The sequence below is a fragment of the Cebus imitator genome, unplaced genomic scaffold, assembly GCF_001604975.1.
Source record: "Cebus imitator isolate Cc_AM_T3 unplaced genomic scaffold, Cebus_imitator-1.0 Scaffold1, whole genome shotgun sequence".
Lineage (NCBI taxonomy): Eukaryota > Metazoa > Chordata > Mammalia > Primates > Cebidae > Cebus > Cebus imitator.
Genome location: NW_016107316.1, coordinates 15,081,556 through 15,108,378, shown reverse-complemented (window position 1 = coordinate 15,108,378; position 26,823 = coordinate 15,081,556). Strand labels below are relative to the sequence as shown.

The following is a 26,823-nucleotide window of genomic DNA, read 5'->3' as shown; positions in this document are numbered from 1 at the left end:
TCCTTCCCTTGGATTTGAACTTAGCCGCTCAGCATTGAGCTCATCATCTCAGCCTCCCTGCTTCCCGTGACTGTGCAAATGTTTAGCTTCACCTTTGTGCAGCCGGCAGTCCATCTGTTAACACGCTGGCCAGACCAGGGCCTGGTGGCACAGAACTGACCCAGGAGTAGGTATAATCCTCTCTTCTAAATGTGCTTAATACCATCGATAATCTTGTCACATAAATCTCCTGGTTAGCAGCGAGCTGCAGCTATCGCTGCTAGACTCCAAGAATCTTTCAGTAACGGATTCCTCCTCCTGTAATCCATCCCCTTTCTTATAACTGATTTCAGCTGCCATGTTGCCGAGCACATGGGAGAACCGCCCTAACCTTTACAGGTGGGGTTTCTTGGGGAGCAGGCACTTGCAGATTAGGCTGATGGAGCCTCTTCATTCAACCCACTCGATGTCCCTATCATGCGTGTACCCACTCTCATGGCTGTTTCCTGCTCTTGGGGTCTGGTACTATGATCTGTGTCTTCTGCAGAATCTCCTTGTTTTAAAGGCTGAGCAGCCTGGGCGTGGTGGCTCACACCTGTAATCCCAGCACTTTGGGAGGCCAAGGAGGGCGGATCACCTGAGGTCAGGAGTTTGAGACCAGCCTGGCCAACATGGGGAAACCCCTTCTCTACAAAAAAAAAAAAAATTAGCAGGGCATGGTGATATGTGCCTGTAAATCCCAGCTACTTGGGAGGCTGACTCGGGAGAATCGCTTGAATCCAGGAGGCGAAGGTTGCAGTGAGCCGAAATCGTGTCATTGCACTCTAGCCTGGGCAACAGAGCAAGACTCTGTCTCAGAAAAAGAAATAATCATAAAATAAAATTAAAAGGCTGAGTAAAACTTCCTAGATCAAGTGCGGTGCTCCTTGACTTCCTCTGTCCCTCATGAGCATCCCCCCAACCCCCGCCGAGCCTCTGTGCTCAGAGTAGGTCTAGGCACTTTCTCCAGCACTGCCAGTTTGGGATTACAATGTCGCCAAAGGCTTGGAAGGACGTGATGAGCTCAGGCTGTTGCCATGTTCCTCCAAAGAAATTAAATTCAAGTTATTAAATCATTTCCAAGACATAAATTACCAGTACGAATACCGCTGGGCAGAGCCAACACTGTCCAAATGTAGGTCCTCCCTAGTCCCAGAGTTTCTGCCATTCTAATCCCCAGAGAGTGAAGCTGGGAGGAGGGTGCCTGTTTCCAGGAGCAGGGTACACAGCTCTGCCCCCAGTCTCTGGGCGGTGGGAGAATAAATATCCTCTGAGCAGCACTGCTGCCTGCCCTAGTATGGGCTCTGGGCACCAACAACAGCTGGGTAAACAGTGGGCTGCCATCTAATTTCATACCCAGGCTCACGGGAGCAGCTAGAGAAAAACACGGCGCAGACCCGGGAGGCTGGCTGGAGCCTGCCTGGGGATCGCTCGTCTTCTAAAATAGGCCCGTAAGCCTCGGCTGACATTTGGGTACAGTTTCCTCCAGGCGGGCATGTGGGTTTGTGGAGCCCTTCTGTCTCGAGAGGACTCACCATGGATGACGGGAACCAGTCCCTTCTTGGAATTCTGCAAAATGACCTGCTGGCGATAACACAGTCAAAGCACAGTCTTTAACGGGAAGGAGTGTCCGAGTCCATGAATCTGCCCACTTTTTCTCCTTTCAATTATAACGAGATAAAGTGATGGCAGCAAAGAGAATTTTCTTCTGAATTAAAGTCTGTGAGAAGAGGGGAGTGGCTGGGGCTTGGAGCTTTTATTTGGCCTATGTGGTTTTTTGATTTAAAGAATTTCCCGGATGCTCTCTGAGTCTGATCAAGAGCTTTCTGCGAGTGGAATAACCAGTAGAGCACGTCTGTTTCCATTTTCTTACTCCAGCTTCATAAGGGTCCCGATGTCGGCTCCCTTTAAATGGAGGCCACATCAAGTGGCTGATCCCACTCACAAGTCTGCCCGTTCTTGGAGACACCGCTGCACGTAAATGACGCACCCAGTGCCTTCCCTTCTGAGAGGGACGTGGGAGTACTAGAGCTTCTCGCTTTAATTGCCCTTTGAAACTTTTCCAAAGTGGAGTCCATATGTTAAAGGAAGCAGGCAGGTGGTCATTAGGAAGCTTGTAGAAACATTTTTTGACACCGAGGAAGAAGGTGTGATGGTGTTTCATTTCAACTCAGCAGAGATGAGGTCAGCAGGTCAGCCTGCTGCTCCTGGATTAAACCCAGAGCACCAAGGGCATCTTTTGCAAAAATCCAGCCCCACTCAGACAGACCTTGTGGAAGGAGATGCTAGGAAGAGACACTTCCATGGGGTGTCCATGGGGTGTATCATTCTTCTGGGGCTGTGACAGCAAACAACCATGCAGTGGGTGGCTCATGGGGCAGAAACACCCCCTCTCACAGTTCTGGAGGTCTGAAGTCTGAAGCAAAGCTGTCAGCAGGGCCACACTCACTCTGGACGCTCCAGGGGAGGGTGCTTTGCCTCTTCCAGTTCTGGTGGCTCCTGGCATTCCTTGCTTTGTGACAGGGTCACTCGTCTCGGCTCTGGCTTCACGTGGTCTTCTCTGTATGTCAAAACTCCCTCTCTGTTCTCTTATAAAGACACTTGTCATTGGGTTTAGGGCCCACCCCAATCTAGATGGTTTCATCTTGAGCCTTACCTGAATTACATCTGCAAAGGTCACATTTAGAGATTCTGAGTGGACGTGTATTTGGCTGGGGGGCGGGCACTATTGAACCTACTATGTAGGGAGTGCTCTGAACGTCAAATTCTGCTTTTACATCAATTTGAATGTTTTCAAGAAGAGATGGGTTCCTTTGGAAGTGGCCCACCTTGCCACCCTAAAATATAGCTTAAATCCCTACCTGGAAGGGACGGGGAGTGGAACTGGAAAATCGTAGGAAGTTCAAGGGTAAGTTAAGAACAGGGCTGGAACACAAAGCCAAGACCACCCAAGTTGATAAGCCAGATGACTGGCATCTTGTGAAGTTCCTGGTGGGTCACGCCGATCTCAGGTGGCTAAGACAGCAACTGCCAAGTCCTCAGGACCCCTGACGCCCCCCACTCCTGGCTCAGTGTTGGCGTTTAGAAATGTTAAATAACAATAATAATAATAACACATCTGAGCGTAACGCTTTAATAGCCAATCTGTCATTTTCCTACTTTATTTCTGAGATTGTAAGAACGGAGCCCTTCCTGTACAAAACATCAGGGTGCATTTATATTAAAAAATGAAACTAATTAAAATGTTTGAAAACCATAAAGCACACCACCATAAAACAGCAGCAGCCTTATTTTTCCATTCAAAAAAGATATTTCTTCTTCATTTTGTGGCCTGCCCTGATGAGAAAACTGTGGGTGCTAGGAGTCACCGGAGGCGTGAGGCTGACGGGAGCCGTTTTGCCCCTGAGCATGGCCTTTGCTCCTAGATCCTGGCGTGGCATCTGAGGCCACGAGGCTGGAGCAGCCAGAGGGTTGGACTCGGATGGAGAAGGCTGGAGGGCAGGCTACCCTCCAGGTAATCAGAATGCAGCTTACTTGATGAGTGGTTGTGCTGTGGGAGAGTTTTTCAAAGGCGGAGCTTGGAAGGTGAACACCAGCACTGAAAAACGGCATGGTGTATCCTGAACCTCAAATTTTTTTTTTAAGGCGGAGTTTCATTCTTGTTGCCCAGTGCAATGGCAGGGTCTCAGCTCCTTGCAACCTCTGCCTCCCAGGTTCAAGCAACTCTCCTGCCTCAGTCGCCCAAGTAGCTGGGATTACAGGCACACACTACCATGCCTGGCTAAGTTTTTTGTATTTTTAGTAGAGACGAGGTTTCACCGCATTGGCCAGGATGGTCTCAAACTCCTGACCTCAGGTGATCTGCCTGCCTTGACCTCCCAAAGTGCTGGGATTACAGGCGTGAGCCACTGCATTCTGCCTAAAAGTTTTAAAAAAGCCCCAGCACAGTGCAGTGGCAGGTGTGTGTGGCCACTGTGGAAGGTAGATCAGGAGTCACTGCCTGGGATGGCGCCCCCTGCATTGCAAGTGGGGTCACTGACATGTGGGAAGCTGCCTTCTCGGAAGTTCATCCTCAACCAGCCGAGCCACAGAATCTCCTAAGTTAACAAGGCACGAGTATTTATTGAATGAATACATGAAAGAGAAAATGGTGGGAAGGAAGGCAGGGTGGGGAGCAGGGTCAGGAAGGGAGGACCGGTCACGTACATGGAGATGCTGAAGTGTACTCAAGCCGTTTCACGGTGCCAGGGGTGTCTGACTTCCTCAGAAGAACATGGGGAAACCAGCAAGACGTCATTGTTTAAATGCTACACTCCTTATTTTCTCACATGTCAGTCTATTTCTTAAAAAAAAAAAAAAAAAAAAAAAAAAAAAAAAAAAAAAAAAAAAAAAAAAAAAAAAGAGCCTCCAGGAATTTATCCTGAAGATGAAATTTGTATTTCACCACAATCACCAGCATTTATTGGGCACTTACTGTTTGCTTAGTAATGGGCTAGATTTTTTTTTACGTGGAATTTTTTTAAGGTAGTACTATTATTATATACATTTTACAGATTTGGAAAATGAGGCCACAGAATGGTCAAGCAGCTTACCAGTGGTATGAACCCAAGGCTGCCTGTCTTTAAGGCCAGTGTTCTTTAGAATTTGTGCTCTGCCTGACGTGGAACCGGGGGTCACTCACACACAGTCCAGCTGAACTCACTTGCATCAGGGTTGGGGCATGCAGCTGATGTTTGGCTGAGATGAAGGACCCAGTGGGTGCGGGGGTGCAGAGGTGACAGATGAGGCTTGGTGAAGCCAGCTGAGGTAGGATCGCCAAGGGTCTTAAGCCACTTTTTTTTCAGGGCAAGTATGGAGTAATTACACATTAAACAAAAATGGATGGGTGTGGGAGAGTGGGGAGATTGGAGGCAGGAGGCCAGGGGAGGCTGTCTGCCTCCTCAGTGAGATGTGATGGACCTGGACTATGGCAGTGGAGGTGGGACTGGGGGAAAAGGATGGACTCCAGAAATCTACGAAGGTGGACCTCGGCTCACTGATGGGCAGCAATGAGGACGGTGAGGGAGGGAGGAGTCCTGTGGCCGCACCTGCTGGGTGGGTGGAAACCTGAACCCTGAGCTGGGCGTGCGGAAGAAAGCACAGCTTTTAAGGCTGATGATATGGAGCTCTGTTTTGGGAATTTCATATTTGAGGTTCCAGGCAGATAACTAAGGGCAGACATCTGGGAAAAGAATTGGGAGTTAGAGTCATAGGCTTCGAAGTAAAAAAGGTCTGAGTTCAAGCCCCATTCCTATAATACCACATATGAGCTAGCACGTTGAGCAAGTTCTGACTTTCCAAAACTCAGTTTCCTTGCGTGTAAATGGGTGTAACTGTAGACTTACCACATGGGGTTGCTCTAAGAACGGAGACAAAACGTAAAGCTCTTGGCACAGGGCCTTGCCCTCCACGAGTGGCTTAAAAAACAGAACAAAAGAACAGCAACAACAAAAACAACCAGAACCACAATCACCAACAAACAGAACGGGCGCCGGAGCCCAGGACTACGGGGGGCACGGGTTCTGGGTTTGAGAACAGCAGAGAGAGATGACTGCCCATTTCACGGATGTACAGCAAGGGCTCTGCAAAACGCCTGACTCTGGGATTCCTTTAATTAGTGAGGTGCTACATGCATGCCAATACCTGCCTAACTGATCTGTAGACTGTCCAGTACCATCGCCGAGACGCCTGCCACCCAAAGAACGAGAGGCAGCCACGGGGCTCCTCTGAAATGAGAACATACGACCATGGAAAAGTGAAATATGACTTTCAAAAGTGCACAGCTATTTCTCAGTAAAGCGAGTGGATTTCCATGACTACACCTTCTACCCACAATTCAACTTGATAATTCAACACATATTTACTGAGCACATAACAGGCAAGGGGGAGATGCCAGCAACGCAGAGCCTAAGAGGACAGGTCTTTTGTCTCAAGGATTCTTATTCTAGAGGAAAAGAGACAGGCAGAGGGGAGGAGGTCACACATTGAAGACCATGGGAACAATAACAACAGATCACGCTCACAGAGTCTCTTCTAGATGCCAGACATTGATGTAAGTGCTTTGTATTATTAATTCTTGTAAATTTCCTCACAACCCAATGAAACGGATAGTATCATTATCTCATTTTATAGAAGAGGAAACCAACACTCTGAGAGAGTAAGCAACTTGCTAAAGGTCACACAGCTAGAAAGTGGAAGAGTCCGGATGCAAACCTGGGCAGTTTGAATCCAGAGTCTGGGCTCCTAATCCCATTGCCGCGCAGGCCAGGAGGTATGCTGAGTGCTTACGCAGCTGGTGTGCAATGGTACCTCAGCTAGGATGAATGCGGCTGGCTAAGCGACCGACAGTTTCACCTGCATGCAAAGAAACCTCCTGGTCCTGACTGCCTCTCAAACCACAGCAGCCTCTTCCTATCTCTTGTCGCCCTCAGGCACGCCATAGGACAGAAGTCAAACTGGAAATCCAGGAACAAATAACACCCCAATGACAAGGAGGAATCGCGTCACTTACCGAAGCGCAGCGGCTTCCGAACGGCCCACAAGGTCGGCCATGGTCACAGAAGGCTTTCTTCTGCTCCTGGAGTCCTTGGGTTGGACAGGGTCAGATCTCCAGAGCATTCTGAACAGAGGCAGGATGAGCATCTGCCCGCTACTCCCCTACTCTCCTTTCAGAGTTTCCTTGGGGGCAGCCACTCCTCTGCTCCAAGCCAATTTCTGGCCTTTGATAACAAATGACAGAGCCGACTCTGGCCAGGAAGCCCTATTGATCATCTTTCTTTCTTTTCTTTTTTTTTTTTTTCTTTTGCAACGGAGTTTCGCTCTTATCACCCAGGCTGGAGTGGAATGGTGAGATCTCGGCTCACTGCAACCTCTGCCTCCCAGGTTCAAGTGATTCTCCTGAGTCAGCCTCCCGAGTAGCTGGGATTACAGGCGCCCACCACCATGCCCAGCTAACTTTTGTATTTTGAGTAGAGAGGGGGTTATAGAAGAGGAAACCAACACTCTGAGAGAGTAAGCAACTTGCTAAAGGTCACACAGCTAGAAAGTGGAAGAGTCCGGATGCAAACCTGGGCAGTTTGAATCCAGAGTCTGGGCTCCTAATCCCATTGCCGCGCAGGCCAGGAGGTATGCTGAGTGCTTACGCAGCTGGTGCGCCAGCCATGTTGGCTAGGCTGGTCTCAAACTCCTGACCTCAGGTGATCCACCCTCCTTGGCCTTCCAAAGTGCTGAGATTACAAGTGTGAGCCACCACGCCCAGGCTGCTCAGCCTTTAAAACAAGGAGATTCTGCAGAAGACACAAACCATAGTACCAGACCCCAAGAGCAGGAAACAGCCATCAGAGTGGGTACACGTGTGAGAGGAACACCAAGTGGGTTGAATGAACAGGCTCCATCAGCCTAATCTGCAAGTGCCTGCTCCCCAAGAAACCCCACTTGTAAAGGTTAGGGCGGTTCTCCCACGTGCTCAGCAACATGGCAGCTGAAATTGGTATAAGAAAGGAGATGGATTACAGGAGGAGGAATCTGTTACTGAAAAGATTCTTGGAGACTAGCAGTGATAGCTGCAGCTCACTGCTAACCAGGAGATTTATGTGACAAGATTATCCACAGTATTAAGTACGATTTTTACTCACTACAACCTCTGCCTCCTGGGTTCAAGCGATTCTCCTGCCTCAGCCTCCCGAGTAGCTGGGATTACAGGTGCACACCATTATGCCCAGCTAATTTTTGTATTTTTAGTAGAGACAGGGTTTGCCATGTTGGCCAGGCTGGTCTTGAAGTCCTGACCTCAGGTGATCCACCTGCCTTGGCCTCCCAAAGTGCTGGGATTACAGGGGTGAGTCATTGCACCTGGCCCTCTTTTATTTTTGAGATAGAGTCTTGTGCATTGCCCAGGCTGGAATGCAATGGAGCAATCTCTGCTCACTGCAACCTTCACCATCTGGGTTCAAGTGATTTTCCTGCCTCAGCCTCCCTGGCAGTTGGGATTATAGATGCATGCCTCTACTATTGCCACACTCCCACCACTCGGCTAATTTTTGTATTTTTAGTAGAGACAGGGTTTCACCACGTTGGCCAGGCTGGTCTCGAACTCTTGACCTGAGGTGATGTGCCTACCTCGGCCTCCCAAAGTGCTGGGACTACAGGCATGAACCACTGTGCGGGTCCCTACTGATCTTTCACGGGGTCACGTGGAGACACCAGGTCTGAGCTAAAGAGGATGCACTGCAGTGGGGTCTCCTGCGAAGCTCCCAGCTGCCTTCCATCCTGGGCCTTGAGGATCTGGAGGCATAGCCAGCAGGTGGTGGAGTCCTTCAGGACAGGAGAGCAGGACTGAGAGGCCCACCTGAAGATGGGTGGTGGCCGGACACCCTGGCTCTTCTGCCAGGGACAAAGCTGCTGGTGCCTGACTGACTGTCTGACCGTGGGTATATCAAGGCTCAAGACTTTGCCCCTGAGGGAACCAGAGGTGGGTGTGAGCGGTGGGAAGCTGCTGCCAACTCAGATGCCACCAGCGTTCCTGCAACTGGAGGTGAGGGACACAGAATATCTGGACTTGGGAAGATTTTGTAGGAAAAACATATAGTCCATCGCTCAATGTGGCGGTTACTAATTTCTGCTCAATGCTTATTTTACGGAGCCATTGGCCGTGCCCCGTGCAGATGTCCCCGCTGTGGCCCCGTGAGTGGTCAGATCAATGGGGCCCTGTCAGCCTGGTGATGGAACAGCTGGGATCTCAAAAATGGATAATCCCAAATTCCAAGCACCAGTTTCTTCCTCAATTATTTACAAGGAACCCGATGTGGTGCATGGAACCTAATTCATGATGCCTTTTTAACGCCATTATAACACAATATTCACAATATTCCCTTCTAATCTCAGCAGATGACAAGTTGCCACTATTGAATTCCCATTAATATGAGTTATGGGCACAATATATTTTGCCCAGTGTCATCTCCTCGGCCTAATATTGTGGAACAATGAAACTCACACACTCAGTGTATTTCTCCACTCTTTTTTTTTCCCATTTATTTATTTTATTGCATTTTAGGTTTTGGGGTACATGTTCAGTGTATTTCTTTTTCTTTTCTTTTCTTTCCTTTTTTTTTTTTTGAGATAGCATCTCACCCTGTTGCCCAGGCTCGAGTGCAGTGGCACTATCTCTGCTCACTGCAACTCTGCCTCCTGGGTTCAAGTGATTCTCCTGCCTTGGCTTCCCAAGCAGCTGGGATTACAGGTGTAAGCCACCACATCCACCTACTTCTTGTATTTTTAGTAGAGATGGGGTTTCACTATGTTGGTCAGGCTGGTCTCGAGCTCCTGACCTCAGGTGATCCGCCTGCCTCGGCCTCCCAAAGTGCTGGGATTACAGGTGTGAGCCACTGCGCCCCGCCCCCTCTGCATATTTCTAATGGAAGAGGCGATGTGACTCGGTATAGCTGATGCCTCACTTTCAGCCCAGCTCTTACGGGTGCTAGAGGAATGGACCACAAACATATCCCTCCATGGCTCTGGCATCCACCAGGGCGTCTGTCTGCCAGGCTCGGCGCGCCTGGCTGGGTTGAGGTTCCTGCGCCGGGTGGAGTGCGCAGGTTCTGGAGCTCTGATGGGCGAGCTGCTGGGGCCTGTGTCTTTTTCCCTCTCTCTCTCCTCCTCTACCACTTTCTTCTCAGGATCAGACTCACCTTCAAAGCAGGGGCTGTTCTGCCCCAAGTCAGGCCTGTGTCTTCACATTACCAGCAGTATCATAATGAGGCCCTGAGCCCAGTTCTGGGGCTCTGTGACCCTGGGCATCATGCCACCTCCTGAGGTTATTTAATGAGGGTAGTGACGGCCCGACCTCCTGCCATTGTGAGGGTGGAGTGGGTTCACAGGCAAAAACACTTGGAGCTGTGGCTGCTTCCCAGCGAGCACTCAATACATATCCACGATGGTGACAATGACAATGATGATGCTGGCAGCAACCCCAAGGACACATCCCCGGTCCTGGCTGGCTGGCAGTCCAGACCTGCTTCTCAGAATGGTTGCTGAGTGCATAGGGTTAAAGCGCACACTTGTTCAGGGTGCATACTTCTAGCCCAGAGCACAGGACCCCTGATGCTGGTGAGACGTATAACCTGCCTCGGAATACGCACAGCCTTTGCTTCACCTTCGGCCCTGCTCTCTGGGGTGCTAGAGAAATGGACCACAAAGACACTCCTCCACAGCTCTGGTGTCCACCACAACCCTGTTTCTTAAGGGCCTCACCCGTCCGCTGTGGTTGGTAGTAACCTTGTGACCAGGCAGCCCCGAGCCTGCGGAGCTGCTGCTGCTGGGGGAGGGGCAGGGAGGCTTTCTACCCAGACCAGGCCACCTGGTGAGTCCCGATGGGGATCCTCAGCCATGCCGACTTCACATTTTCCTAGGAACCTCCATTGGGCGCTGGCCTACCCGCCCACCCATTCCTCAGGAGTCCTTCCTCGTATCTGGCCAAGCACACACTGGTCTGCATGAAGAGCCATCACCTAATGGGCTTCTGTTCTGCTCCCTGTAACCAACACCCCCATTTCTCTCCATCAAGGACATGACGTGTGTGTCAGCTCTCCCTGAATTTATGCACAGACACTGCTTCTCTCTTCCCATGGTGGGCATTCATTCATTCACTATTATTTAGATTTGAGGTTTTTTTTTCCACTGTGGTAAAACATAATGACATAAAATTTTCCATTTTCCGCATTTTCAAGTGTACAGTTCTGTCGCATTGACGACAGTCACAATGCCATGTGACTGTCACCACTATTTCCAAAGCTTTTGCATCATCCCAAACAGAAACTCTACCCAGTAAGCAATAACTCCCTGTCCTGCCCTCCACGCCAGCCCCCAGTCACCTCTAATCTACTCTTTGTCTATATGAACCAGGGTATTTATTTTACTGAAGCGCTTTCAGCTAGCTGTTCCATTCAGACCCCACAACAGCCCGGTGAGGGGGACGTTCCTGTGCACAGCTTATAAATAAGGAAACAGTCTCAGAGAGCTTCAGCATTCTGCCTTTGAGTCACTCAGCCAGTCAAGGATGAATGTGGGTCCTGAATGCCACCGCCTGACCCCAGCCTCGGGTGTTTTTCACCACTCCAAGCAGCCTCCTCAAATAGGGTCTCTCCCTCCCATCCCGGGAAAGACCTCATAGGAACAGGGCTTGAGATGAAAACCATGACCACAGCCACCATTTCCTTCTTCCCTCCCTTCCTTCAAAGCGGTGCTGAGCTCACAGGGAAGAGAGCGGCACATCGGGGCTGCTCTGCCCCCAGCACACACAAATGTCCTGCCAGTGATTCTGCTGCACCTCCACTTCCCAGCCCAGGTTCAAATCCACCAAGAATGACTGCAGGACCAGCAAGAGGGAGCTGCTCCCCTGAGCCTGGGTATATTCAAGCCCTGTCCAGCAACCCCTATGGATGGTCCTGATGGCTGTGACTGCCCTTCTGTGATGGAACTGGGCCAACGCCTCTGAAAGCAGGGGCTAGAGTGGAAACACCGACAATGCACTATGTCTTGGGGACAAAACAAGAAACCCTCAGAAAGAAAAAGAGAGGCTGGGGCTCTAAGGCTCAACGGTCCCCAAGCATCCTGCACCTGAGTGCTATCTGCATCACCCCACCTGGCTGTTAAGAAAAAAAGGTCACTTGATCAGACAAGAAATGAAGAGGACTGCAGCTGGCTATGTATGAAGTCTGGGGCTGGACCATGCTATCCTTACAGCTTTTGGTCCTGACGTTCGCTGGTTGTTTCAAACCCTGATGAGCAAAACTGTTCCTGTGGGGAGTCTGTGGCTGCACCTTTGGGTGGTGTCACCAGCACTGGGGAAGGATGTGCCTTGAACCTGTGTATATCCAGTCGCTCATCCAACCAGTTCCACCAGGGCTGTCCTGGGCTGGGCCCACCCGGAGCTCTGGGTGATGAATCCCATTCCGCTGAGTGATCTGGGGTGAGTTCCTTAGTCTTTCTCATCTCTGAAGTGGTGCTAATAATAATTACTTAGAGAGTTATAATGAGGATTAAAGAAGTTCACATTGCTAAGTACTTAGAACAGTGCCTGCAACAAAGTAATTACTAGATGAGTGTCTTAAATAAAATAAATAAATGCAAAAGGCTGCAGAGAATTGCAGGCAAGTCAGAGTAAACTCGAGAAGATGCAAATATTTGAAGGAAAGGCTGTGATGCTGTGACTCCAAATGCTGAAGGAGACATGGGAAGGAACAGTAATGACAGCAAAAGCTCTCTGATGTGAACTCTGTTCCCCCAACACAGCTTCGTCATCTGGGCTCAGGTCCCAACTGCAAGGGCTTCGTGCCATCTCACCACGCGGATTACGTCTTCATCATCCTCATCATGGCACCCACAGAAATTATGGTGTTTGGAGGCTGCTCCACTATCTTCTCTCCGTGAGTAGGTAAGTTGAGATAATGTCAAAAGATTCATCTTCCCTAACTCAACAACAGTGGCTACATACATTAATAAATATTCATATGCATGGATCCATTCATTCTGTCCTCAAACACATATTGAGAGCCTCTACAGACTGGGTATCACAGGCAGCTGATTTTTAGAGTTTACTGCCTCATAAGGAGACAAATGAAATAAATGGGTAAGTCTCATATAATATTAAGGTATTATAATAGGAATGTAAACAACAAGTGTTTTAGGAACAAGAGAAATAACAGCAAAAAATGTTTTCCCATCACGGGGGTGGTAACTCTTAGGCTCTCAGTTGCAGGGTGAACAGGAGTTTTTCTGGGCAGACAGGAGAGGAAATAAAAACGCTAAGAAGAGGGAGTGGCAGGAGCAAAGGTCCTGCGGCACGAGAGATCTTCCTGTGTTTGTGAATTTCAGTATGGCTAAAGTGGGAGATGGGGTGAAGCTCTCCAGTGACCTCCTGGCTCACGTACCAGTGTGTTAATGGATTTCCCTCAGACAGAAACACAGACCCACAGACACATGGGAGTGTGGCGGTAGGAAGCTGTGTCCTGGTGTTGACGTTCGGGGAAGCAACAGAAAGCAGGATCCCTGTATGCAGCAGCGAGTGCTGGGGTGAATGAGTCATAGGAGAGGGTGCTCACAAAGGTCACTGTGGCTGCTTTTAGCAAACCCACATGCCCAGCGAAGCCTGGGAGAGAGAGCACGCACCCACAGCTGCTGCTTGGGAGCCGTCTATGCAATGGAGGTGGTTGTTTTTTTATTTCTTTTTCACACAACTAGAAAATGTATTGGCTCACACAATAAGAAGCCCAGAGCAAGGCAGCACCAGGGCTCTGGTTTGGTATACCTGGAATTACCCGGAACTCCCTTGTTTTCTCCACTGCTTATGTGCTGGCTGCATCCTCAGGCTTGTAGCAGGAAGGCCACAGCAGTTCAGGGCACCATACCCAGTCATGACAATGTCTGGAGGGAGAAGGATGACTTTTTTTCTTGTTTCCTTAAAAGCAAGGAAACCTTTTCCAGAAGCCACAGGCAGGATTACCCTCCTATTCCATTTCAGAACTGCATCACATGACCCTTTCCTAAACTAATGATGGGGAGGGGAGCAGGATCACCATGGCTGGCCAGAATCATATTCTCAGCAGGGGCAGGGGTTCACTTTTCTCTGAGCATGGGAGGTGGTGGATACCTGAACAGTTTGGGGGTTCTGCTGGGAAGGAAGGAGACAAAATGGGCAACAACGCCCACTATAGACCACAAAGTCACTTTGTCAGGCCTGGCTCATTCTTCAGCTCTGCCCACAGCCGGCACAACTCAGCAGGCATGCTCAGCCCATGCCCCCATTCCTACCTCCATCCCCCGCCACCCTCCAGCCTAAGGGCCACTTCTAACCTGAAGTAGGGATCCTTTAAGTAGTAGGTGAAGAATCTGGGTCGTGTTCACCATTAGTCTGGCCCTCAGCTGGGTTTGTTTTCATCTGTAAAGAGGCTGTCCTATGCTGAGTCCCCTTGTCCTGCCAGAAAAGCCTCCTGAGGGCAACCTCAAGGCAGGTGCTGTTCTAGAATTGCAAAGATGACCACAGAAACACCAGAGCCATGGCCCAGGGCTGGCCCGAATGCTGGGAGAGCTGAGCAGATGCGCTCTGGACAAAGGAGAGAAGTATGACACTGGGAGGCCCTGATCTCACGGCCGGGAAGAGAACCGGCTGGGGATGCTCCGGACGGATCTGGCCATCCATGAAGCTGGACTCGTGGGTTTCTTCTTTCCGCCCTAGGTGACTCCTGGTCATTTGAATCCATGTTTTTAAAATAAAGCAATCAAATCTGAAAGCATGAGCAACTGGGACATCATAACAGGATCCCCCCTACCCCACCCCATTCCCTACCCTAGCTGAGCCTCTTAGGCAAAGGAGGCCCAGGTGGGTTTTGAGTCTCCGCCCCTCCAGGTGTGAAAAAAAATAAGACATGGAATGTGAGTGACTTCCTCTATCCATATACAGCTCTATCTGGGCAGGGCAAGAGTCTTACCTGCTGGCAGCCCAGGGTCGAGGGAGCTGGGGGAAACTGTGTGGCCCTCTAAGGACAAAGGAGGATAGAAGCAGGGGACAGGGTACCACAAACTTAACCTTGACACTTGAGCCTTGGGGAGCAGGTATAGCAAGGGTGGCCCTGTGGCTGGCTGAAGAGTGTTTTCTCAAGGGACTGCAGCAAACAACAACCAAAAATTTAAGTCAAGGATGGAGGTGCAGACAACTGGCCTTCTGCTATTGAGACATGCACCTTGCACCATTCCCCAGCTCCTGGACTCCTTTTCATGGTGCCAGAAGGGTACAAAGTATTCACCCATCTTTTACAGGAAACAGAGGAGGGAAAGCTGGGCATGCAGAATTTTGCTGCCATCAATAGGAAAGGTGTGTGACAGCAGTCTCTGAGTGCATACAGATGCCTGGCCCACTCGCTCTGCTCAGTTCTCAGGGTTCTTTATTTACCAGAGGAAAATGAGGTTTCTTGCCTACGGGTTCTAGAGAGGCAGATTCACAATGCAAATTAATATGCCACGATTAGTTGAGACTGCAGCCGGAGCAGTACATGAAATTCTCCTAAACCTTCCTTTTAGGGCAGCAAATGGAGTGTTGAAACTGATTGGTAATCCATTAAGTTACATCAGCTCTTCTCTGCAGAGACTTCCACAATGCCTCTTGCCGATGGTGCTGTGCTTTTGGAAGGCTCAGGCCAGTCTGGCTGGCTGTACCATGAAAGTAAGAAGAACAGGGATAGGGCCAGTCTGGGTTTGGAGGACATTCCCTCAATGAAATTAAACTAACTGTGTAGGGGCTGATGACAGATAAATGATACTGAGATGCATTAAGCTCTCCTTTTTATGTTTATTTCCCCCAAGTTATTTTTAGCATTACAGACAGTTCCTAGTTAACAAATGGGTTGGGTTCTGACAGTTCATTTGTAATTTGGCAGTTTAGATTTTGGAACATACTTTCCCTATAAAAAAACAATGTTACAAATGGTGATGAGACTCCCAGGCTAGTTCTCCAAAGCCTATTTAACCCACAATGTAGCTAAAATACTGTCCTTTCTCAAGGAAAAAAAAATTGTTTAATTGCAACATGAGTAATTAAATGAAACAGGGAAAACCATTAGAACTGAATAAGAAGCAGATTTATGTTCATCTTGAGTGATGCTCTTTGCAGAAAGCCTAAGTTAATTTAAGAAGAGGCCCTTTTAAGGGCTTTTGGGGAACGGCACAGGATTTATCCTATTAGGGAGAAAGAGGCATTGGGCCATCCGAATCTGCAGCTACTGAATACCACATCATGTAGCAGTTCCCTTTCCTGATTTCAGAGGCATTAGGAAGTCTCCCCATCAGAATTTGTTTTCCCAAGTGGATTTCCACAGGGAGAAATTCCCTGGTCAAAGTCCATGAAGATGGCCTCCTTGAGGTGATTTTAAAATTCCAAATCAGTAGGTTAGCATCTGTCCTTGTGCATGTCCTGGGGACAGCAGTGTCCCAGTCCCACCAACCCTGGGGCAGTGACAGGATTGAGCACTGGAGCCTCTGAACTGAAGGCCAATGTCAGTGTACCTGCCAGGTCCCCAGAGAGCCAACTGGACAGTCTGTTCCCCAGCAGCACAATCCTTGCTGGGTGTCTTCTTTTAAACCTCACTGTCCAGTGCTTTGAGGAGATGAATTTGTGTGGGTCCTGAGTGTCCCACATCTATACCAGGGCATAGGAGAGAGTAACAGGCTAGTCCTTTCTGCCTGAGGCATGCCAGCCTTAGCCAGAACTGAAGGGTGAATGACTGTGCCTAAACAAACATGCTCGGAACACTCCAGGGCTAGATTGCAAAAATGATCACAATTCTTCCCAATCTTAGATGCCTGTCCCTTCGCCATATGGTGTTGCAGTATTTTCCATCAAGAGGCGGGGGTCTCCTGGCCCACTCCTTGAATTTGGCTTGGCCATGCCTCCTGCTTTGGCCAATGGGATTTTAGCAAACGTGCCTCAGGAAGAGGTTAAAAAAGCATTTGTGCATGGGCCTTGCTTTCTTGCTGTTCTTGGTATCCTGAGACCACCATGTGAATGAGCCTGAGCTAGCTAGATGGAGGATGACAGGCCACCAAAGGACTGAGGCAACAACAGGTGGCCAACCACAGATGTGTGAGACCATCCCTGATCATCCTGCCATCAGCCAACCTACAGCAGACCGCAGGTAAATAGGACAGCTCCGTAGAGATCGGCTGAGCCAGCCCAGACCAATACTGACCAGTCAAACCACAGAACCGTGACGGCTTTAAAACACCAGGTTTTGGGCGTATTATCAAGCAGTAAAAGCTAACTTACATACACAACTAGCTCCAGTCAATGAAGTCTTCTGATATCTTCATTTTGGAATCCGTGTATGGATTTTTTTTTTTTGCCCAGACCAAGGCTCATCTCTTACAAATATGGCAAAATACATCTTCTTTCCTCTTTTTTCCTCCTTAATCAGAAATTTAAGTTTGAGCCTCTCAGCCCAAACTGCAGGCTTTGAAATGGGTGCTTTGGAAATCATGACGTTTTTCAATTTTGTACACACTTTGTGACTGACAGGTGGGTATTAAGTCAATGAATACACAATCAAACTGTAATTGCAACTTAAGGTGCCGGCAAAACCCATTAGCTCAGTACTAAGGTGCACAGGTTGTGTTATCTCACAATGCATTATTGTTTCCCGATAATTTATCATGAGGCAAATCACAATTCTTATTCACGGAGAAAGCAACAGTCTTCTGGATAAAATCACTTGCAGTCTGGAAATCCACTATGAAAGGGGCTTGAATGATTCTCCCAACTGAGCCCACTCAGCAAGGCAGCCTTCGATTTTCAATGTGAATACAAGGGAATGAGAGTTCTATGCAAAAGCAGATTCATGGACCCCAGAACCACACCACAGGAAGGGCTGCCACATGGTCCTTGCGGTCATTCACATGATCCGGATGGAAATCCCACATCATCTCCCTCAAGGGGACCATCCTCCAGAGAAGCTGGGGTGCATGGAGAAGACATCGTCTCCAGCATCGTCTCTATGGTATGATGACACATATCTACCCCGACAGCCCCAAATCCTCACCAATGTCAAAGCCCTGGGTGTTTGAGTGTTGAGGATGAAGCCTGTGGATTTCATGGCCCCTTTTGGTTCTTTTCGGGCCTCCGACACAGGCGAAGTCGCTCTGCTTTCCAGCTAGATTTATTTTCAAGGGCTTAGCTCTGAGGGACAATGGGAATGTTTCAGCATGAGTGCTCCTGACCACAAGGAAAAAAAGCCCCCAATACATTTCACAGACATCAGCGAGGATTCTGCGGAGTCCAGTCTTTCAGGAACAAAATTGCGTTTTATGAAGCTGTCCCTTTTCTGTTTCATCTGTCAAGCAGGTTTGCTGAGAATAATTTAAATTTCATGCAGCAGCAACTGTGGGGCATTGGGACTTCCCTTCAGGTCTACAAACAGGCCTGGCTGTGGAGTCGCTGTTCGGCTTCTCAGGAGCACCCTACCCCTGCGGTCCTGACCATATACAGCCCAGACGCACAGTGGTTTGTCCAGGGACGGGATGCCATCCCAGTTCCTTAGCATGACCTTATGCCACATCAGACAGGGGATGAGGACAGCCCAGTGCACCTTTCTTTAGCCTCCCAGCACCAACCACCAGGAGGGACAGGTTTCCCCACAAATGTATGAATAATTGGGTAGACCCAGTCACTGGTTTAACTTTCCAAATAACTTTTATCAAGTGCTTACCAAATGGCAGGTAGTGTTTTAAGCTTTTCTATGCAAATTAATTTAACCAGTTCTCACATCATCCCCATGAGGAAGACACTATGTTTATTTCCAATTCATAGAGACAAAGACACTGAGGTTCAGAGACACACTCAGCTTCTAAGCGGCGGAGCTACGATTTAATCCCAGTTCTGTCGGACGCAAAAGCTTGAAGCTCTTAGCAGTGGTGAAATGCTGACTCGACGTAACCTTTAGCTTAAATTTTCTCGTCTGTACCACAGAGGTAAATGTGCCCATTTTCTGGCCTGAAATCTCTGGCTTCCTATGAGCTGGGTGGATGAGGGTTGGAAAAGTTACCATAACAATGCTGCAATCATGGTTACCATGGTGAATGCATTCTGCCAGGCAGCCTGGAGTGGGAAGAGGAGCCGGCCCAGGCTGGTTCTGATTCTAACACCCTGGGTGACCTCAGCACGCTACATTTTCTTCGGGGCTAACCACTGTGACCTGTAAAATGAGGAGCTGGAGGACATGGTCACTCTGCTCCTCTTGGGCTCTTGAAACTTGTGTCCCGGGTGGCCGTTGATTGGTCTGAGCCATGAGTGTGTGCTGGGGGCTGGGGGAGCCCACCAGACCCTCCCTGTACTTCAGCAGCCCAGGAGTCTGCTTGTTCAACACGTGAGGAATCTTTAGGCCACAGACAAATGAAGAAGTAGAAAAATCAACTCAGGCCTGAAGGTAGCAGGGACAGAAAGAACTGTCATCACCTCACTGGCCAGCTGCGGGGAGCACAGCCAGCCTCCCCGCCCAGAGAGCCTGGCAGAAGCTGGCCCCTGCCTGGGAAGGTGACCAGGCCCACAGGGCTGGATGGGGAGGGCGATGGCGTGGGATGCCCCAGCCCCCGGAGCATGTGATGCTCACCCTGCACCCTGCCCAGCTAAGAGGGGATGCTAAGGCTTGACAGTACTAGTCCCCCAGCCACCTTCTTTGGGGACAGTTGCTGAGTTTCTGAGGGTGGCTCTGGCCTACATGCCTCTAGGCCCTTCACCAAAGAAGCCCCGTAGATTCATTCCAGCAGTTGTCCCCACACCCTGGCTGGCTGAGACATGGTTCTTCGACCTCACCCACCCACCCCACCATCCCCTGGAGTGCAGTTTCAGCTCTCTGTCCATATTGGGCTTTCCTTAGAAGAAAGGGCCCCAGAGCTGAAAAAAGCTTTAAACTGCCTTCCCTCAGTCACCTGGCTGTATCAGTCTCCGTCTGCAGCCCACTAGGTGGCCTCCTTCCCCCAGCTCCCTTTTGCCTACAGAGCATCTGGAGTCCCAGCCAAGGGGTACGTTTGAGACGCCTTCTTGCCTTGGCTTTTTGGGGCCTGGCTGCTGTGTCTTATCTGAAGACATGCCTTTTCCTCCAGGTGAGGTTAGAAATGAACACCTTTTAGGCTGGGCAGGTAGCTCACACCTATAATCTCAGCACTTTGGGAAGCCAAGGTGGGTGGATTACTTGAGGTCAGGAGTTCAAGACCAGTCTGGCCAATTTGGTGAAACCCTGTTTTTACTGAAAAAAGCAAAAAAGGACATGAACACCCTTCCCTAAGGGGACAGAGCCTCATCCCGTAGGCCTTACCTGAATGACAGTAACAATAGTGAGAAGAGGAGGCCAGCACCCATACGGGACATGACTTACCACATGCCGGGTTCTGTCCTGTGCTGAGTGCTTCACACAGGTTTTAACCCACACAGTCCTTGCAACAACTCCGCTCACAAGTACAATGACCTCTTCCCATGTTACAGAAGTGAGGCCCAGAGAGGTTAGGTAACCTGTTATGTCACTCAGTTAGCAAGCGATAGAATGGAATTCAAGTCCAGGCAGTCTGTCTCCAAAGTCTGGCTCAATCCACGGCACTAAGCCTTCCCTGCCAATAAGTTCAGGGGGAGAGACATTCTTGGGTCATTTGGTCACACTGTCCAGGCCACAGATTTGTTATGCACAGGGAGCCGTGAGCCAGCCAGCCCTTGGCTGCTCAGTAAAGACCCACATTGTTGACCAGGGAAACCGCAAATACCTGGGCCTCGGCCTGCCTGTCAACTGATGTTGTCTTGGCATGGGGTCAGACATATAGGCTAAGGGGACAGGCCTCTGGGCAGGCAGGAGCCAGGCCAGAACGGGAGGAAGGCACGGTGGCCCAAATCTGCCAGGGGTACCCAGGAAGCCAGTAGCTGCTGCCCTCCCTTCCCCCTTCCCCCGGCCCAGTACTCCTGGGCACCGAGGGATGGGGGCATAATCCGGGGGAGTAAACAAGCCCCTGCAGGAAAGAGGCTGGGCTGGAGGCGGAATCCAGTTCCTCGGCTGTGACATGCCAAGGAGTAGGCTGTCTTCGCAGGCATGAACTTTCGCCCCCTCTCCCCCTCCTGGCTGCCCTGCCCAGTCCTTGCCCCAGCTGTTGTTTTCTGTCTGAGGCTGGGTTCCTTTCCTCTCATGTGGCTGTGGTTTGGGGTCAGGCCAGTCAAGGATGGTGAATATCAAGCCATTCTGGAGCAAAGTAGGAGCTCTGTGGGCAGCACAGCCCTGTGGGGCGGGGGGCCCAGCACCGAGCCCCTCCACTTTCCTTGTCTGGCCGAGCACAAACGCCTGTCCCCCAGAGCAGCCCAAGGCCAAACCTAAAAAGGCATGCATCTTTAAAAGGAAAGACACCTTCAAGAGGGCCTCAGGGCCCAGCCTCTCTCTCCCACCTAGATCCTTGAGCAGTTGGTTCTGGCGGCTGCCATCCTCCATATGGCCAACAGCTGGCCCTGCAGAGCGCCTGCCAGACGTGGCCAGAGGTTGCCGAGTCAGACCAGGGCTGGGGCTGGTGCCCAGGGGAAGAATGTGTTTGGCTGGCCTGGGGGCAGCGTGCCCAAATAATCTTCCATCTCCTCTCCCCTATCCAACATTCTCTCCCTCCCCGCCTCAGTGGGGTGGTGTTTTCATAACAGGAAAATAAAATCAATAAGGCACTGCAGCAAGATGTCAGTGCGCTCCGAGCCGGCCTCCAATAGCTCCATTGTCTCGGCCTCCGCCGGGCTCTGCGGCCTGCAGCACTCACAGTTATTAACGGGAAGCACGGCTGAAAGGGAGTTTTGAAAATCATGAGACAAAGGCGCAGGACACCTGGAGTGCAGCTTTCCAGCGCCTCGACCACCTCACAATGGCCGGGCTGGGGCTCCCCACCTTTAACTTCTCCAGCAACTTTTTTGAAAGCAGGAAAAGAAAAGCCTAGACATTCACGCGTGTCTGCACACACACACACACACACGCATGCACACACATGCGTGTACATGCACACTGCCCCAAGGGGGCTCCTGGGAAGTGGCTCTGAATGGCCTGCAGAGGCAAAGGCAGCTTGCACAGCCCCCGCTCAGTGAGGAAGAAGGACGGGGATCAATAGGCTTCCTGACATCGCTATGGCCAGGGGCCCGTCCCTCCAGAACTCAGGCTGCCTGAGGGGCTCTGAGCAGCCAGCACGATGGGGGACCAGCCCGAGGCCAAGCAAGAGCTTGGCACAACGCCATTTTCCACATTCTGTTTAGCAACACAGGCTGGCCTCTGCTGCCGTTCCCAAGGCTGGAGCCGCCTCTTCTAGAAGAAATGGGAATGACCTGGAGCTGACATCCCTGAGGCCAGCTGTGGGGACACGTCCTGGGTCCTTGCACAAGGGTCCCACAGCCTTGGACCAGCCCTTAGAAACTTGCTGTGCCTCAGTATCCTCAACTGTAAGGCAGGGACAGTATAAGGAAAGGTTCAGAAGAGACACAGGATATGTGAACGCGTGCCCAGTGGTTAGTAAAGCGTGGGTCCATCATCCTTTAGGACTATTACTGCTTGTCGGTATCTTCCTGCGAACCCGTTACTGGCACTCCGATGGATGCTTGTATGGTCTCAATGTATCTATTTAGGAACCCCGTATTGCCATCTTGGCGTTTCACTGTCACTCACTCATTAAATAGCATTTAATCAACATGGCATAGGATGAGTGGCCTCAGCACCTGCTTGTCTTCCTACAAGTTAGTCACAGAGAAAGACTTTATGGATAATAAAACCCATGTGAACGCTTGCAAACAGTTGCCAGGCCCAGGTCCTGGCAGGACAAGACTCTGGAGGACTCAGGGTCTAGAGCACAGGCTGCCCCTCTGGAGCCTGTGGTGCGGGCGGGAGCCTGCAGCCAGGCAGGGCTCCTCTACCTGGCTCTTGCTCAGAGAGGACACCAGGTCTTACCTTGGTGGTGACCGCAGAGGCAGAGCTGGCCACGAGGCTGGTGATGGCCTCACTGCTGCCAGTGGTGCAGGGAGCAGGAGCTGTGGCGGGGGTGGGCAGCCGGGAGGGCACCACGGGCAGCGGCAGGAGGCCGGGCCGGGCGCTGAGGCTGCTGGCTGTGCCGCCACCGGCCCCCGAGGTGACGCTGCAGATGCTGGTGGTCCCATGCGTCCCGTTGACGCTCCACTCGCGGCGGTCCCAGCCCACCCGGTAATCTCTTTCGAAGCGGCTGTGGTGCCGGGACATCTCGGTGGGCCGAGGCGGCTTCTCCCAGGGAAACAGAGCCCGGACCTGTGGTGACAGGGTGGAGAGGAGGGTGATTTAAGATAGAGCAGGCAGTGACAACCGACGGCATCCATGAAGCCCCTTCTCTGGGTTCAGTGATGGGCTTTCAAACATTAGCTCGTTTCAGAGTCACATGAGCCCACGAAGTGTGGATCATTCATTAGTCCCACTTCGCAGACAAGGAATACATGATTTGCCCAGGAGTGGCCAAAGTAAGCAGGCAGGATTTGAACCCCGTCACAGTTTTAAGTGATGCTGTTTGTTCTGCCACGTGTCACTGCCCTGAACGACACAAATGTGCACATTTCAATTATGGTTGGGATTTTCTCCCCTCTCACCCCACCGTGAGAAAAGAGCTGGGAATGCCTCAGGACATGTTTTCCCCAGCACGTGATAGGATATGGCCACCCACGCATGTAGACTCACTTTACCGTGAACAAAGCCCTTCACATGAATCTCTCTTCCTCCTACAGTAGCCTGTGACGTGGCAGGACATGGATGGTCCCCAGTGGAGGATCGAGGGACCTCGCTGAGAATGTTATCCCTTGAGGTTCAAGTACTGGAAAGTGATAAAGAGTCCAGGACCCCCAGCCTTCAGATCCTAGCTAAAGGCACAACTCAAGTCACAAAGGGCATTAGCCTCCAGGAGTTGGGTTCCCTTTCATAACCACAGCCCTATGATTTGATCTCGGGCATCAGAGACCATGAGTACCCTGGCCTCTGTTAACCAGACCACCTCCCACGCGGCTCTCCTGAGCCTCTGAGAGGAAGGCCCTTCCACGTTGTCATGGAGACCCAGACACGCCACGGTGTTTGGAAGGGCTTCTGAATCACCGAAGATTGCATTTTGTTCAGTATTACCATGACTTGCCTGGTTCCCTGCTCAGCCCGCGCCCCGTGGTACCCTCGGTCAGGAAGGATGTAAAGACGAAGGGGAGGCTGTCAGTCGCAGACAGGCAGAGACAGAGGGAGAGGGCATGACAGTGCCAGGACAGAAGTGGTGGCAGGTTGGGCAGGGGTCTGCATCACACCCACAGCCCTGGCCATGGCCCAGGCACAGCTTGGCTGGCTTTGGCCTTTTCCATTCTCCAACTGTTTTCCAGTCTGGGGGCGAGCCCCTGGAGGGCTAGGCTCCCGGCTCCTTTCCCTATCCTGCTAGTCCAGCTCAGTCCTGGGGAGGTGCCCTGGAATTGCTGGCCAGTGGATAGATAGGCCACTTTATTTAAAAAATACCTGTCTATAAAGCCTGGTCCTACTCTGGCCTTTGCACATCCAGACCTCGTTGTCAACTTCTAGTGCCATGGAGCCAGGGCCTGTGCCCAACCCAGGCAGCCTCCTACCCGCGTTCTACGTGTGTGGCTGGCCTGTGCCCTGGTGGCCATCATCCCCTCTGCCAGGCACAGTGGGCAGACCTGAACCCAACCTGCAGCCTGGGTGAAGCCTGCAGCCCCACCCCCTCCCCCAAAGCAGAGCCGACCATAACTTCTTCAGCTGGGTATGGCCTCACTGTTTATTTCACCACTATGCTTCCTGGCTTACACAATGTCATAAAAATTCTTTTTAAAGAGTCTATCCAGTATTACATGGTTAAAAATAAAAATCAATTCCCTTTTTCACATAAATAAACTTTTTCAGCCGAGCTTCTTGATGGCACTGACTAACCTAAGCTCTGGTTTCCCCGTCCCATTCGCTCTGTGACCTGCTCCACTGTGGCTTTCGTCCCGGCCACTCCATGGGAACTGTTCTCACTGAAGGCATGGGTGACCTGCTTGCTAAATCCAAGGGGACATGTATGCTGCTGTCCTCGACTTCCCTCACATACGACGTGGCTGATCTCCCTGCTTTCCAGAGCCCTCCCCCAGCCCTCCGCTTCCCTCTCGGCTGCTCCTTCTCAGTCTCCTTGTGGGGCTCCTCTTCCTCAGCTCATCCTTTAAAGGCTGGGGTCCTCGGGGTTCCAGATCTCTTCCTCCTCTTCTCCCTGGATGACCTCATCCCTCCATCCCCCTTTCTGATGACTCCCAAAGTTCCCTTTCCAGCTCTTCTCGCTCCTAAGCACCAGCCCCAGCTCCCGGCAGCCTGCACACGCCTTCCCCCAGCTGTTCCACAGGTACCTAAACATCCAAAGTCGCTAAATTAGCTCAGCGTTCCTTTGCCCAAACACCCATCCTCAGGAATTCCCTCCTCAGAGAAAGCTGCCTCTATCTCCTCATCTCCATCCCCCTACGAAACAGCTGGGTCTTAGATTATTCTGCCTCAGTTGCTCTCAAATCTACCTCCTTCTCCATTTGCAGCCATGACCTTCCGTCACTGTCTCCCAGTGTGTCTTTATTTCAACTCGCCTGCTCGCCCCTGGTCTTGTCCTTCTCAGCCATTCTCTACCTAACTGCCCATAGGATTTTTGCAAAGGGAAAATCTGATCATGACACTTTACCTTCCTGCTTTAAGTCCTGTCCATCCGAATAAGGTTCCAGCTCTTCCTGCTGGCCCAGAAGAGGATCTGGGCGGGGCTCCCTTTCCTAGCATCCCCTCTCATTCATCCTGTCCCACCCCAGAGGCTATGCCCCGTCATTCCAAATGCCTTATAGTTTCTGAAGCCTCATGTCCTCTTTCAGCTCAGGGTCCGAGTCCATGCTGCTCTTTTGCCAGGAATGGCTTCCGACCTTCCCCCTGGCTACAGCCTGTGACCCGGCTCAGGCACTGACTCTTCTAGAAGCCTGCACTTGCTTTTCCCCTTCTGGGTCAGGTGAGAGACTCTCGTCCAGTGTCTTGAGCAAACACTGCCCACCCTTCTGGCAGCCATGGCTGCTGCCTATCTGCTGCCTTGAGAACAGGTTCTGGGTCCTCATCCTCTGTGCAACCCCACCAACTTGAACAGTGTCTGGCAAAGAAGGGTGCTCAGTACCTGTGCGTGGAATGAATCAATAAACAAATGCTTGCTTTTTCTTAATTGCTGAGCACTTCCAGGGAGGACAAATATATTTGTGTGAAGAGAAAACCTCAGACACAGAAAGAAACGGTGAGTCTCCTGACTGGAAATCCCACGTAGGCGCTGGAATAAGAAAACATCCTACCTTGGTCTGGGCACGGTGGTTCACACTTGTAATCCCAGCACTTTGGGAGGGCAAGGCAGGCAGATCACTTGAGGCCAGGAGTTCAAGACCAGCCTGGCCAACATGGTGAAACCCCATCTCTACCAAAAAAATGCAAGAATTAGCTGGGCATGGTGGCATGCGTCTGTAGTCCCAGCTACTCAAGACGCTGAGGCATGAGAATCGCTTGAACCCGAGAGGTGGTGGAGGTTGCAGTAAGCCGAGATCGAGCACTGCACTCCAGCCTGGTGACAGAGTGAGACCAAAAAACAAACAAACAAAATGCACACACACACACACACACACACACACACACACACACACTCGCACAGAAAACATCCTACAGTCCTAGTAACCTTGAACAGAGAATATCTGCATGTCGAGGTCAGCTGGGGCTCACAGTATAGACGCCTCCCCCAAGGGTCACCTGCCAACAAGGGGCTCTTGCTGGTTATCAGTGCCTCAGGGACACTGCCTCCCTAGGGTTGGATCCTAAATGTGGCAGAGAGGGTGTTATGTGTTCACCACAGTGGGACCTCTTTCTGAGCACAAGGAGGAACTCTCCCAGCTCCACTGCAGTTAAGTTGGGCTGTGTCTGGAGTTTGGCCGGTAGGATGGGTAGGGAGGTGATGGAGACTGCTTCTAGACCTGGCCCTCCGCAAACATCGTGACCCTCAGTTCCCTTCGCCTGTCACGGCAACCTTGGAGGCCACATATTCCAGATGGTGCCACCATCTGATGGAAGAGCATCTCCCTAGGCACCCTGGATGCTGCAGAGTGGAGATGTGGGTCTTTACTGTGATCAGGCACTGAGACTGGCAGTCTATGTGTTATTCAAGTGCAGCCTAGCCTGGCCTGACTGATGTGATCAA

The 26,823-nt window shown here is 50.9% G+C and overlaps 1 protein-coding gene across 4 annotated transcripts in view; it reads right to left on the bottom strand.

Annotated features, from left to right (window-relative positions):
- Positions 1–26,823, bottom strand: part of KLHL29 (kelch like family member 29) — a 321,245-nt gene that overhangs the window by 123,300 nt on the left and 171,122 nt on the right. For all 4 annotated transcript variants that reach the window (XM_017526630.2, XM_037737661.1, XM_037737651.1 and 1 more), the window contains one exon: positions 22,539–22,868. In XM_017526630.2, the coding sequence (XP_017382119.1) occupies positions 22,539–22,823 (285 nt within the window). In that variant the 5' untranslated portion in view covers positions 22,824–22,868. The remainder of the gene's footprint in view (positions 1–22,538; positions 22,869–26,823) is intronic.